The sequence below is a fragment of the Malaya genurostris genome, chromosome 3, assembly GCF_030247185.1.
Source record: "Malaya genurostris strain Urasoe2022 chromosome 3, Malgen_1.1, whole genome shotgun sequence".
NCBI classification, from domain to species: Eukaryota; Metazoa; Arthropoda; class Insecta; order Diptera; family Culicidae; genus Malaya; species Malaya genurostris.
The window spans coordinates 119,331,497-119,352,281 of NC_080572.1; the positions used below are offsets into that span (position 1 = coordinate 119,331,497).

The 20,785-nt window shown below is 36.2% G+C and overlaps 1 protein-coding gene across 2 annotated transcripts in view; it reads left to right on the forward strand.

The window, feature by feature from the left end:
* The window catches only part of LOC131435075 (uncharacterized), a 397,241-nt gene continuing 376,456 nt past the window's right edge, over positions 1–20,785 (forward strand). The window contains exons 1-4 of one of the 2 annotated variants that reach the window (XM_058602576.1): positions 1–45; positions 3,696–4,480; positions 14,392–14,589; positions 14,766–14,913. In XM_058602576.1, the coding sequence (XP_058458559.1) occupies positions 4,200–4,480; positions 14,392–14,589; positions 14,766–14,913 (627 nt within the window). In that variant the 5' untranslated portion in view covers positions 1–45; positions 3,696–4,199. Of the gene's footprint in view, positions 46–3,505; positions 4,481–14,391; positions 14,590–14,765; positions 14,914–20,785 lie in introns of those variants that run through there. The other variant, XM_058602574.1, reaches the window with a different exon arrangement.

The window sequence follows — 20,785 nt, forward strand, 5'->3', positions numbered from 1 at the left end:
TTCCGTGCGTTTTGATCGTCTGTCTCCGGGAAAATATGACTAAAAGTGTGTACTTTCATAGTGACATCTGTTTGATTGAGTTCGTTTTAGTAGTCTTAGGTTTCTAGAAGAGCTCTCCTCTCCCATTGTTGGTTAAATTCGCATGAATGGTTTAATTTTGGTTCAGATTTTTATAAATTTTGAAATGGCTTTGATTTGACAGACAGTATCAGGATGTGTGCAATTAGGAAATTGAGAAAAATGTGTGCTGTCCTTTTCACAATCAAGATTGAGAGTGAGAGAGAGCTAGCGAGGAGGCAGTGGTCTGATGGTATTTGTGGTGCTGATACGCGATGTAGCGCGTGGGAGACACATGTGGAGTTTTGTTTTCAATAGGAACAATGCTTTGGCATGGAAGCAGAATACGGTTCCCAGTGGAAGTTTTGATGAGATCAAAGCACAATGGATTGAAATTTGTTGTTTGATTTTTCGAAGGTGTTAGACCCTGTCTCTAAATAAATCGTTTTTTTCTCGGAAGCAGGTTTCAAAAGTCCGTGTCCATCGTCATTTAAAAACTATTTCAATTATTCTCAAATTTTGCACACACTTTCTACATATAAAATACCCAACATTGTCTTTTTCGTTTTTTGTTACTTTGGTGTTCAACAACCATCCAAATCCAAAATATTTTCAAAAAATCAAACAAAAGTAAGGGATCTAGGAAAACATCTACTACATAATGTTGCTTTGATTTGTTGACTTCTGATAATTCTGCGCTGAGATACCGTGATCAAGATTTCTGAAACGCGTCCTCGAATATTCTGTTTCACTTGCTTATTTCTCAATACTCAATACAAAATTACAAAACGTGGTTCAAATGATGCTTTGTACTAAGCAAAACATTTTAATTAATTTTTTTGAACAATGCGTGTTTTTTCATCCGTTAGACCCTATCCCCCCTTTAAAGAAATGTCAATGATTACCGCAATTCGTTTAGTTGTTCGAGACAACTGTTTTACTTCAAAGATTTAGTGAGGAGAGGCTTCATTTAGTGTTATAGCTATTTTCTAAAATCATCACACATATTGGAATAATTCATAGATTTGTGAAATATGTTTTCACAATGTCTAGAATCAAGGAATTTCCATTTTTGTTTTAAACCTATCGAAATATAAAAAAAGTATTCAAAGCTTGATTGTAACAAAATGGATGCAACTAATTTTATTCTTGGTGTTGTCCACTGGAGATTACATTTTTTTCTCATTCCACTTGTAAAACAAATCACAATTTAAGAAAAAATCGAGCTTAATATCCTCATTTGAATTGATAGTGTGATGTTCAGTGTAAGTGTAAACAAGAGCATTCTACATTGAACCAAATAAATGATAATCAGATACCGCTCAATCTAAACCGTAAAGCGGATGCGGGAGTTTTTTTTCCTATATTTTTGACAGGATTCACACTTTGTGGCCAAGCGTTGTCATCACTTGTGTCGGGTTTCAAGTGCTGGACGTTACTTTAAATGGCGTCGATAAAATGATCCTTTGATCATTTCACCACTCGGTAGCTATTTTTAGTGTACGACACTCTTTGGATGTGGCCATATATAGTCTTTCTGAATATTCATCCCGTGTTCGTGTCGATTCGACCGGCACGTTATTTATGGTGTATGCTTTATTTTTGTATTCAGGATTAATCAAATCTATAAGCAAACAACTAAGCACAACATCTACCTAACAAATGTTCCAATCTCAAAGTCTTTTAGAAGGATAATAACGAACGAAGGAAGGAATCGGCATTACCTATCTTCCTACAAGTTTGCTACTGTCTTCTCTAGCAACAATCTATTGAATCAGTATTATATAATCAAGTAATTTATTTTCATAGTACTCCATTCTATATACTGACATTTCAGCTACCTTTGATAGGGTTCATAAAGACATCGTGGTAGTTAAATCATTTGTAAGATACTTTTGGGTCCTTTATCAAATTCGAAAATTAATAAGCTAAAGAAAATGTTATTTGAATAACAAGAAAAAAATATTTTAGGATGCGATATTAATTTTAAAATAAACATTAATTAATATGGAAACCAGTATGACTACTTTTGTTGTTAGGTATTAAAATGGGATCATAGGTTAATTCGAAGATATTGCGTTATTGGTTAACGTTTCGGAGATATTTCTCTTCATCTTCAGGGAAACTCTTAATCTAATACTCAATTTTGATAACATTGCAGTAAATTCCGCATCATCGTCTTCATGTTTAGAACAATTGTAAATTTATACCATATATTTTATCCGATTCGTACAAAGTAGAGTAATCAAACTCGAGCTATTCCATCATGAGGTTTCGGGTGCGTCTTACTCATTTCAGACCTTCAGGGAGAAACAATACGCTTCCCCCACTTGACCCAGGTTGGCAATCCACTCCATCGTCTAGTCATTCACTTGTAAGATACCCTGATGCACTCCCTGTCCCTCCCCGTTGTCAATATAATTGAGCATAATACAGCATAATACAATATAATACAATATACTATGATAAACATTGTACTTCAGGTTAGACTTTAATTTACAAGCCATTTCGCACCCTCTCATTCTGCTACTAACGCAGTAGACGATAGCAACCAGTCGACGCCGTTCTATTGACCAAATATCATTATAGACACACGTAGAGGCGTGAGATAGGAACTTGTGAGGACTTAGTTATCTCACCATTCACCATTTTCGGCTCCGAAAGTGGAAAAAAACTCAAACCTTGAACTCACATTGATTTCTCAAAGATGACTTATCCGATTTTCAAAAACTAAGATTGGAACGAAAAGTTTTATAGCCTGATATGGAATTTAATACGGTTCAGACTTTCGGCACTGAAGTTGCGTATCAACGTGTTTTGTAAATTTCAAACTGTCATGGAAGGGACTTTCTACAACATAAAAAGGGCACACAACCTTAAATATAGGACTCAAAACTATTCAAATTTGTTTTTCTTTACGTTTCGTCTTAGACTTGTCAGTGCAGAGCAGTTCAAATTGAACTGCTTAGTGGAAAGTTTCATTTATTAGTAAGATGTACTGTTAATAAATATTGCATGTTTTTCAGAAATTAGATCAGAAAGTATTTGAGTATTTGTCAAGCTTTTATTTAAGCAATCCTAATCAAAAAATCGAACAATATATACTCGGATGTTGATGTCGGGACGGGTTCGAGTTAACTAAATTGAAAACAAAAAAAATTTTTTTTACAAAATTAGTTCCCATAGTTGGCAACCGTATTCTGCTTCAAGCTGATAGTAACGAACTTCCTACTGGCTGGCGGGTACTTCCGCCGGTGCTGTTAGTTGTGTTTGTCATGAGTCCTAGCTCAGGTCGGTCGTCGCATGCTTGGCAGTGTTGGTACGCAGCATGAAAGAGTACACAAAAAAAGAAGAAGCTGCTCTGTGTCAAATAGATGTTGCGAAAATACATTTTCTCGAAATTTTGGTAGATTGAACGGAAGTGAGAGCATCCTGCTGTACCGACCAATAGACGCATTGTGTGGTGGTGTGTAACCATCACAAACCAACAAAAAGCATTATCACTATCGGAAGCAGCAGCAGTAGAAGAAATAGACTGAATGAGTGGGAGAGGAGTAAGCTGAGGAAATAATGAATGAAAATTTTTGGACTGCGGAAAGCTTTTCTTATCTGGTGGTGGACTTTTTCACATTTTCCAGGAAAAGATATGGAAAAGAAGCATACTCATACATTACATGTGTTCAATAGCCGCAGGAAAAGTAGTGTGTTTTAGAGCTACAAATACCTTTGAGAGAAGTGTATGTTCAGTTCGATTACGAAGAGAAGAAAGCTAAGGCTAAGAAATGAAAGTGATTTTTCGTGTGTGTGCTAAACGTTTTTGATGAGAATTCATGAATGTTAAGTTGAATTCTAGTGGGCAAAGATTCGCTAGAGTATTAGCTGTCGGAGGAAATATACCTGCCGTAAAAAAAACAAGTGGAGATGTGATCAATTCGAACAGTGAATGCAATAACAAAAATGTCATTTCCCAGACGATTACTAGTTCTTTAACGTGATGTGCCAAGAATGATTTCAATGAGATCGTATGTTAACACCTAAATACCTCTAGAGGCGATTCAACGATTCAGCTATTGTACTATTTGTGTGGGAGGAACGTATTTTTTTTGCATTTAGATACTAAGAGCAACTGAAATCAAAATAAAATGGAACGAGTATGGCGAAAAGTGAATCAGGGCCTTACGATGAGATCATTGTCAACGAAGCAGGCGGGGAACACAGCGAATGTCACATCGACCGGATGTCTTCCGGTACCGGTACCGGGACATCAGTACTCTACGGATACAACGAGCTCCGCTGGGTTTGGTGAGTCGCAGGTGGTGGCCGTGCAGCAACGTCGGCGATCCAACCCGACACAGGCCGGTACAACGGCCTCATCTGAAAAGCGAAGACGCCGTCGGCGTCGCAGTCGGCCGAATCGTGATGGGTAAGTGCTATTGTGTTTATGAATTGGATAGTTGGATAGTCATGTATAACATGTATCACATAATCATGTTGGTAAACTGTAAAATGCGTATATCAGAGTGTTAAGTTTTTATTCCCCTACGATAACTGTAATAATAATTTTATCTTTTCTAATCGTTATATTCAGATGGTTTCTCACATTCGTTCGTGATTGTGAGTCACTATTAGAAAAAATTCTATTTCTGATCATGGATTCGTTACAGTGATATTTCAGTTAATACTAGCTTGTTTAAAATAATTTATGGGTTACAGTAAAAATCTATACTCTTAGAAAAAAATGAAACTTATATTTGACGTAAATCAACCATGTCGTGATTTTTTGAGTGATGACACAGTATTATATGTTTTAACATGTTGAAATAAATTTTCAACTAAATTAGCTGTGAATTTTGATGTGGAACACATCTTTATTTTCTATATAGGGGTGCAAATCAGAAACTCAAAGAAAAATGCACGTAGAAATATTGTCAGGTTTTAAACACTTACAGCTCAGTATATTTTGTATCAATTAATAATATTATTTCATTATTGGATTGGAAATATTTCTAAGATTCGATTTGAATGTATCAAGCCACGTATTTTCAATGATTGAAATTTTGATTAGTAGCCGTGGTATCCTGAATTATGTGATATCCACATTGAGTATGATGGTGCTAGCGTGTAGCAGTGGGTGACAGTGCGGGATAACGGTGGCTTGCGTTGAGTCAAAGGCCGCGAACGAGTGTCTAGAATATAAGTGGATATCTGCGAAAAGTAGAACATCACATTGGCGATCCTGTCATGATAAACTGAACTGGAGAATCTTAAATTCATTTTCATAGTAAGTATGATTAAGACGATTTACAAACGACGAGAAAGCCGAAAAAAAGAAAGAATGATGGTAAGCTTTTTTTCAAGTGTTGCCAGAAGTGCGCAATGAGTGAGCCAAGTTTAGTTCATGGCAAATAAAATTAAAAATAATCAGCAAAAGAAAACAAAAAAAAACGATAAGAGATGTGTTGGGTTAAGCAAATAACCAACATGGAGTACATTGCACCGAGTAAAGCTCATGGTCAATATTGAATAGTAAACAAAAAAAAAACAGATTGTTGCGTCAGGTTAAGCCCATGGCCAACATAAAGTTCATTGAACCGAGTTTAGCTCATGGTCAATATTAAAAGAAAAAAAAAGAATAGCTGTTGCGTCGGGTTAAGCCCATGACCAACACAAAGTATATTGCACCGAGTTAAGCTCATGGTCAATATTGAATAATTATAAGAGAAACTGTTGTGTCGGGTAGAGCCCATGGCCAACATGCAGTTCATTGCACCGAGTTAAACTCTTGGTCATTATTGGAACATTCAAATCACAAAGAATTGAGTTCAACCAAGGGGCAAATCACTCTAAACTCTAGACAATCTCATACTAATAAACTCATGTAATTCCAAGATAATCTTCTCTAATCTCATTTAATCCCAACTAGTCTAGATAAGTTTGGGTAATTTAAAACTAATCCAACCTAGTTTTGCCTAATCTTGTTTGAAGTGTATCTTTCATTCGACCTCCCACGCAGAGATGCCATTTATACAGATTTATCTGTATTATACAAATTTTTACATGCGCATACAGATTTAATACAGAGTACGGATTTTATACAGATTTCTCAAATTCAATACAGATTTATACAGATACCACAAAAAGTGAGAAAGCAAGGACCTACGATTTTTACTCCCGGTAAAACTTGTTTGAGTTCAGACAAAGTTTAGAGTGATTTGCCCCTTGAGTTCAACTCAGAGTTCAGAAACGTGCGAAACAGGACAAAAGCAAAAAAACTGTCAACACTGCTTTGTAAAACATATCGACCGTCCCACTACAAAAGGGCCTAACTGCAAATTACAGTTTCTCTTTGTTCACTTTTTCTTTTACGATTTATCGAACAGATTTTATATTTGACGCTTTACTTTTCGCAGAACTTTCAAGGTAAAACTACAAGCTTTCGATTTCTATTGGAAACTTTAGAGAATTTGCAATAATGGCTTCGTAATCATCAAAAGAGAAAGTAAACAAAGAGAGGCTCTCATTTGCAGTTAGGCCCTTTTGTCGTGGGACTATCGATATGGTTGATTGAAATGTGAACAAGATAGTGTAGCATCTGATGTCCTTTGGATAACTTTCGGTACCGAAAAACATACATGTTTATTCCGTATACAAAGAAAGTAGTATAAACTAGCTTCCGTATACGTTACATACACGTAAAATTTATAAATTGATTAGAATATGGCAACAGAGGCATTTTATGCGAGAGTGATTTGGTTTTCGAAGCATGGCCGTGCTGGTGTTCAGTTATGTGAGTGTCTAGCGTTATGGAGTGCTTGAGGATTCAAGTAACGTGTGCGAACGAAAGAGTTTCACCCGCTGCTATTCGCACTCGTTCTTATGTTTGGTGCAATTTATCGAGAGGAGCGCAGGACGGTGATTCTAGAGCATGTACATAAGCTGTTTGTGCGCGGTGGTGCCATTTTCATATATATTATGGACAACCACAGATTCTGTAATCCAATATGCTACACATATTTTGTGCCACAGATCGCATATTTTTTTCATGTGAAGAGTTTGCAACTTATTACAGGGAACGTACCCAAGAATAAATATAATTTGGATTCTGAAGTGTCGAGTTTTCTGCAGAATTTTTTGAATTTTTTTTCTGGTAAAGCAGAAAAGGGTTGAAGGATTGAAGTATAAATGGAGGCAGATGTTGAAGACTGTCATTGACAGGTTATAAGACAGATAACCGCGGTTAGCCTCAATCAATACCACGGTTAGGCCTCTGTAGGTAGACTACAAATATATCTCGGTATTTACAATTGTTAATAACTGATATTTATTAATACTGTTGTTGATGGGGAGGATGTGGTATCTTGAATTATGGGATAGCCACATTGAGTATGATGGTGTTAGCGTGTAGCAGTGGGTGACAGTGCGGGATAACGGTGGCTTGCGGTGAGTCAAAGGCCTCGAACGAGTGTCTAGAATATAAGTGGATATCTGCGAAAAGGAGAACATCACAGTAGCAAGCAGTGTCGTATTTTGTCTGCTAGAAATCTCCGGCATATCGGATTTTCCTGCCATAGACGACGGTTTTGAAGCAGTAAGCGATATATCAAAATGAAAGCATCGCTCTGATTGGTCAACCGATGCAAAAGCAAAATTGTTGAAAGCACGCGTATTTATAAATAGAAGCGAAATTATAGTTAACGTTTCAGTTCTACGCGTAGCATGCTAGATGTAGGTTGTTGCTAGACAGCAAGACAAAAAGTGCCATAAAACGATTAAAGTTTTAATTGGTATGCTCTGATCTTGTGTCATGCAAGCTCGGATGAAATTCCATGTTATGTCGTTTCGCCTGAAAAATTGACAACTACCCACGGTAAATTTTGAGTGCTTAAGATTAATTTCTAATTTATATAAGGTGAACTCGATTGATAATGAGAAAAAGTTTATCGTTTCAACCAAAATCGCAGAATGGTAGAGAAACTTAACGATATAAAAATAACTGCTTGCATACAAAACTCTTGAACACAAGCTTGGTGAAAAGAAGCTTAAATATCAAAATCGTATCGCAAGTATGTACAAAGATATAATTGCATACATTTGGGATATTGGTGTAATTTCGTCGGCTATAAAACAAACAATGTTCGGTTTTGGTTCCTAATCAAGATCAATCTAAGCAGACTCTCGTGCAATTGCGGATTCAAAAGTGTGACGATTGATTAAATTGTGTGATTGTAGATCATTAGAAATTTTGGTTGCCTTGTTCCACATCAATGGCTCGAACAACCCCATGGGGCTGAACCTTGTAGTTTTATGGTGAATGAATCAATGTTTACTTGCTTTGAGATGTAAATTTAATACATAAACGTAAATTTACATGAATTTTTCTAAGTGCATTCATAGAAAAAATGAAACTTACACTTTTCGTAAATTCAAGCATGTCCTGATTTCTTGAGTGAAAACAGAGTATTACATCTTTTAACGTGTATAAATAAATATTGTGTCTGCTTCGATGTCTACTTCATTTACATTAGCTGTGAATTTAATGATATGATTCATTTTTACTTGCTTTGAGATGTAAATTTAAGTGAATTGCGACGCTCCTTTCATGTGCATCCACAGAGGCGTTAATTGACATGAATTTTTTTATGTGCACTCTTCGAAAAATGAAATTTACGCTTGACGTAAACATGTAATCATAATTTTTGTGTTTATATCGATGTAAAATCTAGCTAAATTAATTACCGTGAAGTTAATGATATGACTTATCTTTACATACTATGAATTGTAAATTTAAGTGAATTGCGTCGCTCCTTCTATGTGCATCTGCAGAGACGTAAATTTATGCCATATTTTCTAAGTGTGTGTACAATTAGATACATGAAAAGTGCACTTCGGGGTGTGCTACCGTTACTTCATTTTCTCGATAAATGGCGAAACCGGGTTTTAAAAGTTTAGATTGAAATGAAAATTCTCACGATATCATAAAACACTTTTGAATTTAAACTTTAGATTCTGGAATCACACACACTTAGAAAAAATTGTTTAAATTTACGTCTTTATAGATGCACATAAACGGAGCGTCGTAATTCACTTAAATTTGCGCTTTTCTAATTAGTTTGTGAGATATTGCATTTTGAGTGAAGCTACTTTTGTTATTGTGAAAAAAAGGAATTTCGTGTTTTGATGAAACACTACTTTTTGATGAAAAAAAGTGCCGCCGATACCAAAAAATGGCTTGATGAGTGTTATCCAGACTTTGCACCGGACGAAGCAACAATTCGTAAGTGGTTTGCAAAATTTCGTACCCAAAGCGTGGAAAGACTCAACAATCGGCCGGTAAGGTTATGGCGTCTGTATTTTGGGATTCGCATGGTATAATTTTCATCGACTACCTTGAAAAGGGAAAAACCATCAACAGTGACTATTATATAGCGTTATTAGAGCGTTTGAAGGACGAAATTTCAAAAAAAAAAACGGCCTCATTCGAAGAAGAAAAAAGTTTTGTTTCATCAAGACAATGCACCGTGTCACACTGAAATTGAACGAATTGGGCTTCGAATTGCTCTCTCATCCACCGTATTCTCCAGATTTGGCCCCCAGTGACTTTTTCCTGTTCTCAGACCTCAAGAGAATGCTCGCTGGTAAAAAATTTAGAAGCAATGAAGAGGTAATCGCTGATTCCGATATTTCGTAAAAAGATAAGTGAACTATAAAATTATCTACTTTTCACATAAATATTTACAAATACCTGCTTATTTCCTGGTAGAGGCGTTAGAGAACAATAGAAATAATTTGTCATCTTTAGCCGTGACGTTTGCTTTGCATTTTTGTATGCTAAATTAAAATCAACATTAATAAAACACCTCTTTTCCATAACCTTAGCTTTTGTGATAGTTATTTTATGCAATAATTAAAAAATCCTTTCTATTTTCGATTACTGATGACACAGCCATTCATGATTCAATCCGGATCGCCGAGCTAACAGAAAAATTTTTGATCATAAGTTCGGCAATAACTGACAGTTAACAAATTTAGGATTCCAGAGTCTCAGTAATTTAATCTTTTGCCAAGACGATTACCGAGCACTCGGCTGAGCAAATCAGCAATAAAATTTAAGTGTGTAAGTAGTGCTTCACCACATTCAGAAATCACATCCCGACATAGTTTTTCTTATCTTTCTTGATCACTGACAATTACGGTTCGTTTGGTCGTAAATGGATTTTGGTAAGGCTTGTTGAGATGGCTCTTGTCCGAGTTTCAAAAGCGGGATGACGTAACTATTGCATCTTCATCCTATGAGACGAGCCCTCATGAGATGGGTGATGCAGATGGTGATTTTCTCGGAGATGGCTGGACCGATTTTCACAAACTTATAGTGTTTTCGTTTTCATTGGTGACACTACACCAGGGCAGGGCAGTGTAGTGTAGGGCAGGAAAGGATGCCTTGATTACATCCAAATTGGACCGAGTATAGTCGGTGCTAGCAGTGTTTAGAAAAATATGATCAGAAAAAGTTCACTCGTGGAAAAATCAGTTCAAGAGATTTTATGAAAAAATCTCAGTGACTGAAAAAATCACTTCCGAGATTTTCATTAATGAAACAAGCATCCACTAAACTCTAAACCTTGAAGTTCGCAAGTGATTTTTTGTGTCAGAGCAACTTAATGACGAATTTTTACCCACAGAAATGTAATCGAAAGTCCTCTACTCTTCAGTTCGACAACGAAGTGATTCGGGCAAGATTTAATTATTATATTTCCATGAATAAAACAAGCTTTACTAGAAAAGAATACTAAAAAACTAGTAAAATCGCAACTGAGAAATATTGACTGCGATATTTTCGATACTCGTATAGTGGTCAATATGAACAACAATATTTTTTACACATTCCAAATAGTGATTATAGCTATTCCAGCTGGTTGATTGCAATAGACTATTTAGATTAAACCCAATGAAACACTATTTAGCATGAATTTGATTAATAGCAGCAACAGAAGCGCAGGATTATTCATGCCTTGAACACACAGCAGGCGCACCGGTGAAACTCGTTTGAATTTGCATGGCGCTAACCTACACTCCAGTTACTTTTGCATATGATATCCACGCTAAATTGGGTAGCATTTTGAATCACGCCTTGTGATTGGTTTTTAATTAATGTATTAATTATCATTAAAAAAAAACTATTATTAATCACGTGACTTGCTGCTTTTATTGATGGTATTGCTCCATAATCACGGTATTGCTGAATAAATTTCGAATACTTACGATCCACTTAACAACAGAGCATCAAATTGCAAGAACTAAAAATTTTTTATGAAATGCCTACATACACAGAACATTTTCAGAGAAGTTCAGTTTTTGTACATCGGCGAATTTATTCATCATGTATTCTGCAAAGGGTTGAGATATAACGGCTATGTAAATTCATTGATCAAAAATCTTTTGTTCGAGAATCATATCAGATATATTCAATGTTCGTACCCTTTTCTTAAATATCATCGAGGAGAATGTCCACTAGTTAACTTTTCACAAATGATTTTTTGCCATGTTAGAATCAGCGAGTTTTCTGATCGATGATTCTTTTTGTCTGAAAAACATTTGCGAAAAATGTCAGTCACGATTTTCGAAATTTTGATTTTTCCCAACTCTGATTGCTACACTACACCAGTGCTGCGCTAGAAACGAAAACCAGTTTCAATCCACCTAGTGGTGTAACGCCGCCTTTCTTATATTATTCTTTTTCTTCTATATATTACAGCGGGAATTACCCGAAATACTACAATTTTAAAAAGTTCAGAAAAGAATTTTGAAGATTTCTGTTTCACATTTGAGTTTAAGTTAGTGAAAATCTATTCAATGATATGTGAGAAAGTGAAGTGGGCTCCAATTTATCACATTTGATTTCTATTGTCGGTACTTTCGGAACCGAACGCTGAATATCGGCATAGTGACATTCGTTTTATTCAACCATCAACTAATCCCAAGTAACAATTATAATGCATAATGGTTTTGATTGTAATTTATAGGAGTTTTGTAGTTGATTCTTCAATCACTACCTGTTTTATGACACCTATAATAAGTGTCTCTTTTGACAAGTAATATCATTGTTTTCAAAGCTTCTATAAAACCCTTTATCTAGACTAACAACTGGACCTAAAATAAAACAATTTGTGCTAGAATAAAACCATGCAAACACTCTTAATATAGCTTCCAAACATTTTATTTAAAACATTGTGACACATTTGCCGATTTATTGCTTCTTAGGCTAAGTGTAATTTGCATTGAAGCAAATTGCATAGCCGCCATTATGATGTCCTAACCCAGTAGCATTTATTGACATCAAATAAACTTCGAAATGCAAAAACGAGGAAATATGATGGACTTTCATGATTCATTTTCAGAACGAATTTTTTTTAACAAAAAATAATTTTCATGAATTATTCGCAAACACCGCATTTAGTTCAAGGCGATTAATTATAATTCTTATTTTTATCCATATATTCACGATTAAAATATAAGCGCATGAAGTTGTTACGTTCGGAAAAAGCTTCAAACTCGTAATTAAAATCTAATATATTCTTACTGGTTGCATTCAAAGCAGATATGACACACACACATATTCAATAAAAATATCGTCAAAACGACAGTTTATTCATAGGGGAATTCATTCCATCCGAATCAAATTTTAATGTTGATCGTAAAGTTGATTTCAAAATTTTCCTTGAATTTGGAGTTTTAACGCAGGTTGATGCTGATTCTTCACTTTGCTTTATAAACCTTATGAAGAATGGCCCCCTTGGCAGGATCATGCTCTTGTAGAGGTTTTCAGTAGGCTTTCGTGGAATTTACAGTTTTAATGCAAGATTTATTATGTAGCATCGAAGACAACTACAAGTATTTATTATTATCAGGTGTACAACTTTGCTTCCGCCGTTTTCTGATAGGTGATATTCAGAAACTTTGTAAGACCTTTCATTTGAATCTAAATTTGTGAAAATCGGTTTGGCCTTCTCTGAGAAAAGTGAGTGACATTGTATTCAAATTTTTTGTACGTATCACCCTGTAACTTCGGAACCGGAAGTCGGATCCAAATGAAATTCAGAAACTTTGTATGGAACCATTATTACCTTTTATTTGAATATATGTTTGCGAAAATCGGTTCAGCCTTCTTTGAGAAAAGTGAGTGACAACATTTGTGACACACACTCATACACACACATACATTTGCTCAGTTCATCGAGCACTTTACAAACTACATCTTCTTTGAACATTATTCTGTTTTTTTAATGTTTATAGTCATCATGCCACAAAATTTGATGTGTAGCTAAGAATGAACAAATTCGTAATAGGTGAGAAAATTGATTTTAAGAACATTTTAATTATAATTTGAAGGACTAAATTGACCATCTTTAACAAGATGCGTCTTCCTCATATTAGTAAACTATAAATACTTATGGTTTATAACCATCCATAGTTAGAGCCTGTTTTACTAGCTAACAAAACACGTCGAAAGCCCACTCCAATCAACCACTGAAAATATTCTGCATTTCTATGTGTCGATTTTGTACGATATTGTGTGTACGATTTGTGCGATTAATCGTTCAATTCAGGTGGTTAATTTTGATAACTTGAATTTTAAATAGCTGACAATATTTTCGATGATATGAAGAATATACTGCGTTAAATACAATAAGAGATATTAGCAATTAAGTTTTACCCATTTTTGTACAGGGTAAATATTGAAAAGGCGCCCCATAGTAAAGTAAGTCGTATTCACGACAAAAATCAATTTTTCGTCGACTTTTTCTATGGATTTGTAGAAAAGTTCCAAATTCGTACATCAACGGAAATTTCCGTAGATGTGACATCGCTGTTTCTCCCATCCGATCTGCATGAAGTCAGGTGATGACTGATTGGTGATTTTCAATCACTGCAATTCATCGGGACTTACTCTATTTTATGGATCAAAGTCGACTACGGTAAACGATAATCCGGTGTAATCTTTTCTCGAAGCAATCCGCGTTCTCACACCACAACCAGGATCTAAGAAAAAATCATGATTTTCGTTAGGAGCTTTTTAACAGACCCAACCTTTTACCCAGTGGCTTCTTTCTTTCCTTACATTAAAGGAAGGAGGATTATAATTTTTGTTACGGCATCATAACGACCTTTACTTGTCGCAAGTGATTTGTAACAAATTTATCAGAAAAAAACATTGACTTATTTTTTTTTACCATTATCCATTACTATTGTGATCAAATATATATTTTTAAATTTGCGCCATACCAGCATTGTTATGGCAATGTATCTCACTCATTTTGTTATTAATTAACATTGCAGAAATTCACAAGGTGGTGGACACTCTTCAGCTGGTCATCACAAAAGTCACACGTCGTCTTCCCGCCGCAGTAATCAGATGGGCCTAATGACTCAAGTCGGCAACGAACAGTCACTGAGACAACGGGCCGTAGCTCGGCTCAAAATGTTCAATTTCAATCTCAGCTGGGATCTACACATGAATCAGTGCAAACCGTGCGGGTAAGATGCTTGACATTCTCATTTGCATAATGTGTATCCCTGGCAACCCATTTCCGTCGTCACTTTGACCCAGTTCAACGGTGCCCCATTGTAATAGAATGGAAAGTGTTCTAGTTTTCTAGTGATGATACGCTTGCTTTTTTTTCACGGGTTTTCCCCTTTCATCTTGATTGCAGTCCAAAAAGTGGTAACATCATAACTCGACGTCTTTGCCGCAACCGCAGGGGCGAGGACAATGAACTCTATCGCTCGAACAGCTTCAAATTCGAGCGCTTCGAGCGAAAGGAACACGTCGGAACTGGAACGAGGACACTAAGAAAACAGGTGAGTTTTTATGTGTACATTTCAATGGGAGACAGAATTAATCCTGCGAGTGGTCTGGAATCTAAATATACAGACACGTTATACGTTAAGGAAACAGGTTCAATCTGCTTGTTTGTCCATCCATGACAGCTGATGTTTGTGTTGCCGGGACTTTCCTCGAAATGAACGGACATCATCTATATCCTCTGGCAATCTATGTGAAAGGGGTGAAGAAAATGGGCATGAGACATGTTAAGTTACTACTAAATGAGATATTTCTTCCTTCATTCGTTCGAAGTCTGCCTTAGTTTTTTATCTGCGTTTGCTTCATTTTGATAAATGCGTGCCAATTGACTATATCTAAAAAAGATAGTAACATGATACATTGTCCGCGTGAGTATACTGCGGTTCGGAATCCAGATCAAGAATTCAGTTTATGAATTTAGTTCTAGAGTTTTAGAATCCATTCTAAAACTGAATTGATTTCTAAAATTAAATTCTTAGCATGAATTCCAAACCTGAATTACCGACAAAACGCGTTACTTTTTACCGCTCATTCTTCTCAGAAATTGTTGAGCCGATTTCAACAAGCTTAGGCTCGTTCGGAAGCTACTATTGAACTGTGGGTCAAGTTTGAAGATTAAATTGCTATCACTATTGGTTCCGGAGATATAATAGTTTAAGTGATGACATAATTATAGTAGATTTAATACGTGATTCATGCATTCTGATATACGTTTATGTGTTGAAACATTTTACAAGTCTGCATGAAAGGTTCGATACAGTTAAAATTCTTGTAGAATCCAATCAGTGGACGAATTACGGTGGAAAAGCTTCTATTCGGTTTTTGTCTTCAAATTTTGTTTTCCCAGTTGTTGCAAAACGCCATTAGTTTTCGTGGGATAGATGAAGTAAAACACACCCCCAGGGAGAAGACGCACCCGTTGGTTATCTCACAAGTTATTATTTTTTCCTTTCTCATATAGAAAGGCTTTTTAATCACGACTACGCAAAATGTCTGTGTGTCTGTTTGTGTGTATGAGAGAAAAATTTGCAGTCACTTTTCTCCGAGATGGCAGAACCGATTTTCACAAACTTAAACTCAAATGAAAAGTACTATTGTCTCAAAAAAATCTTTAAAATTTGGTATGCACAGCAAAAAATTATGAAATTGACAGGTGACACAAATCTAAATATGACACAATTCATAGAACGTAATCCGTTGAACGACGGAATATTACAAGAATGATATAAATATACGCCAGTGTTTCAAGCAAACGTGTAAATTTACATGTTTTAGCACTTAAAAGTATGTCAAAATGAATTAAATATAAGTTATAATTGAGTTATTTTTGACGCTCATATATGCCGGTCTCAGAAGACGTAAATTTACACGATTATTTCTAGGTGTGTGGATTTGACTTCCAGTTCCGGAATTACTATGAAAATGTGTGAAAAATTGCACAAAATATGCACTCACACAGATAAAAATATTGATTTTACATCTATTTTCATGCACATATTTGGAGCAGGCAATTAAACATACAGTTACATTACAATACTGAAGGTTTCAATGTAATTTAATCACAAAACTAATCGTTAATTGAAAGATACAGTTATATTCATCGAAAATTCAATGCAATCCAATTTAGTTTTGCATCGATGAAGGTTTTCAATCAAAATTTTGATTCAACCCATATCTATTACAGGTTACTATAGATTTACAAGTCGTGTAAATTTCATTATTTCTTTCTGTGCACTTTTCTCCGAAGTGGCTGAACCGATTTTAACAAAGTAAGGCTCAAATGAAAGGTACTATTGTCGCATTGATTGTTTTCAAATTTGGTTTCGACTTTCGGTTCCGGAATTACAGGGTGATGAGTGAAAAAAAATGCAAATACAAAAGTTTGACCTCAGTTTACAGGTCTTGTAAGTTGATGAGCACACAAGCTCACATAGGATATAACGATTCCCGGAATCCGGTGCCAGAAGTATCGGAAATGGAGAAAAAAACTCCAAAAATGAAACTAATTCACTGTTCTCCGCTACGATTCAACCGATTTTCAAAAACAATACGCCCAAATAAAAGGTAATTCGGAACTGCAGGGAAAAGTGCAGAGATGGCCCAGCACACGTCTGAAGCACACGCTCGTGTGCCGTGTTGCTACTAAATCGACAGTCACCTGCTTCGTAGAACCAGCTCGCGTTTTAACTGGCGTGCTGGCTCATGAGCTGGAATGGGGGGCTAGCTCGTGAGCTGACTCATGTGCTGGCTCATGCGCTGGCTCATGTGCTGGCTCATGTGCTGACTCGAGTGTCCGCTTTTTTAATCAATAATATAATATAATATTTAAGCACACAGTGTCCGCTCTTGTCTTGTCTCTTGTCAGTAGGTGGACTACACAAATAGCACACGCTCATGAGTCTGGTTTGAAAAAGCACAGCACACGAGCTTAATAGACACACACAGCAGGTATAGAATAGCTCGTGTACTTAGCTCGGACATCACTGGAGAAGTGTGTTTAAAACTTCAAACCGTCGCTTAGACCGTTGCTGCAGAAAACTAGACAAAAAATTACAGGGTTGAACACGAGACACGACCGATCATAATGTCATTAAAAATGCAATCGTCAACTGCGTTCAAGAAGTATTTATAATATTCTTTGTTTTTCTGCGAACTTCGGGGCTTCCGTTCGTAAATAAAGTTTTCTGTTCACGAATAGCGCAATCGTAACCTAATCTAATGTGTATGCTCATTAGGAAATAATATAATTCTGTCTTTAAATCACTTAGTAGCGTCTAAAATTACGGTAATTCGGAGCTTACTCTATAAGTAAAGCGTTTTCTGCAATCCATAGGGTTACCAACTGCACGGGCCTCGTCCTGCAGTGCCAAGAGCTACTTGCAGGGCTGCTGGGCCGCACGCATATTTTAAAAACATTAGTTCGACTAGTTACAATCCAAAAAAATGTAATCAATTCGAATTTTCGAGATACAAGCGCTTCAAATTAGGTTCAAAAAATCTATCGCCGATAGTTCTGAATTGGCCTGCTAGTGCCCGTAGTATCAATAGATTCAATAAACTCAAACGAACACGGTATGCAGAAGATGGAAGAAAATGACACACCACAAAAAGCAAGCATCTACACCCTCATTGAACATAACTCAAAATTGAGTGACACATCACTCAAATTCATAAAAAGTGCACGTACTCTAAACTTGAGTTTCCACCTATATACTCATTTTTGCGTTGAGGGACGAAATTGTCAAATCTTATTGTTATTCAAAATAAGAAAAAAATATTTTTTTCAAATTAGAGTAAGTTCAACTCAAAATTTGAGTTCCTTGCTCTCAAAATTAAGAAAATTTTCTTCGTTAATTTTTTCTTTTGAATGCGCAAAATAGTGATTCAAAACCGTTTCCTTTTGAACGGTTTGTTGCACTTTTCACTAAGCATATGTTAATTGAACCACAAAACATCTATAATTGACGTTGATTCATGTTTTCAAAACCGGATCTAGAAACGGCAATGGAAAACGACGTATTCGTGCATTCTTTATTTCGATAAGAATATTCCGAGAATGAAAACGCACTGAACTACAAGAAGTATTTTTTCACTCAAATATTTAAAAACTCAACGCTTACTCTAATGTATGAATAAATGCGAGAGAACTCATGGCAACGAGTTTATTTTACTCAAATCCATTCTCAAATTTTGACATATTGTTCCAGTATATGAATTTGAGTAATCGCAACTCAAACCATGAGTTATCTTCAAAGAGCGTGTAGCGAGCGACAAGCTTCCTGCTTCGTAAGTGGCTGGTGGCCGATTATAGTTAAAATTGTAAGATGGCATATATTTATAGATTCCCTTTTGTGCGAACGTTCATGTGATGCAGAAGGGAACGATACTTTTTCTTGCATGATGCAGAACGTTGCAGATCAACTACTGGATGAAATTCTAGGTGCAGACCAACGAAAATCACAATATGACATCATTTTGGTCCGCTGTGATTGGTTCGGGAAAACATAGGTCGATTCCATAGTAATATTTTTGAGAATACTAGTCACATGAGAAAGACATCATTACACCGCTAGGTGGATTAAAACACGTTTTTCGTAGAAATTCCAATGAAAGTGGAAGTTCATAATGACATAATTTCTAATTTTGGTAGTTAAGGATTAAGCATTTCGGGAAAAATATCAGGTGTACAACTTTGCTTTCGCCGTTTTCCGATAGGTGACTGTACCGGCTGAGGCTGGTCAAAATACATAGATGATAATGCCTTTAAAGTTCGTGTGTACAGTGCCTAACGAATTGTCATCGCCGTTTCAGTGACAGTTGTTCTTGTTTTCGTATTATTCACGCTCGAAAATGTCTGTTTATGTGCCCAATTCTCGCCATTTGCGGGAAGTTTTACTTTTCTGTTACAATTCGAAAAAAAATGCAACTGAAGCGCATCGAATGCTTTCAGAAACTTACGGTGATGCTGATCTGAGTAAAAGAACGTGTTGGGAGTGGTTTCAACGTTTTAAAAATGGTGATTTCGATGTCGAAGACAAACATGATGGTGGAAGAGAAAAAACCTTCGAAGATGAATAACAATTTACTAATGCAACTGATGGGCCTTAGTCGTGCGCTAAAAGAAAAGCGGCCACAGTATCAAGAGCGACATGGCAAAGTCATCCTCCAACACGACAATGCTCGGCCTCAAGTCGCAAAAGTGATCAAAAAGTACCTGGAAACGTTGAAATGTCGCCCCTTCTGACTTCCACCTATTCCGTTCGATGGCACACGGCCTGGTAGATCAACATTTTCAATCCTTCGAAGAGTTGGAAAAATGGATTGCTTCATGGATAGCGTCAAAAAAAGACTCCTTTTTTCGAGCCGGGATCCGAAAATTTCCGGAAAGATGGGAGAAAGTTGTCGCTAGCGACGAACAAAAAGCAATCATGTCGACATTATGTGTAACTTTAGGCGTTCGATTCATAATAATTTTCGTGCATTACTTAAGCAGTAAACTTTTTCAAATTCTGAATAAAACCTATTATAGGGGTGCATTTTGTCCAGTTGTTTTGTTGAAGAATCATAGATCATCATCATGTTGAAGATCATAGATCATCATCATGTTAAGATAAACACAACTTTACGTAATGTACAATCACAGAGAACACACATCCAAGTAGTGATTTCAAATGATGTAAGAAATTTACTGGTTGTTTGACGAAGTAGCAATTCACCTACAAAAGAGTGAAGAGATAGTAAAGCAAGGACCACGACGGTTGTCCGATGCTCTAGGGTTATCAATCGATCATTCGATTCAATTTTTTTTTGCTTTCGGTGTTTGATGGTGTAAGGCCGTGTAGACCCATCTCGCCGTTTGGTTGTTGTTTTTTATATTTGGTGGTTTTGATCGGATAATTGCATATCTGTTATGAATTTTGTGATTTCTTTCAATTCGTGTTCCTTGCGGTTTATGTGTGTAAAGTGAATGGCATTTAATCCTTATGTTAGTTCATTTTGTGCATTTGTTGAGAAGGTTTTCTTCTTGCTGTATCGCAGCGTTTTTCGCCAGTTGGTCCGCTGTATGCCGACATGGCTTGGCAGCCATTGTGTTTTAACGGATTGTTTTTTTTCCCCAACTGTTGTAGTGTTGCCAGACCATAGCTTTCTTACCAAATTTTTCGACTTCAATCGATGTCTCGGACTGGTTTAACACTTGCCCTTCTCGCACCGTATAATATTGTGGTCCCGGCAGGGATTTGTAATCGAGTTTCACGTAGGTTTTGTCGTCCATGATTAAGCAGTTCAAATTTCAAGCAAGAATCGTATTGTACAGCTTTCGAACCCTCGGCCTGATCGATGCTTCTTGTTTCGGACTACGTTTTGGTT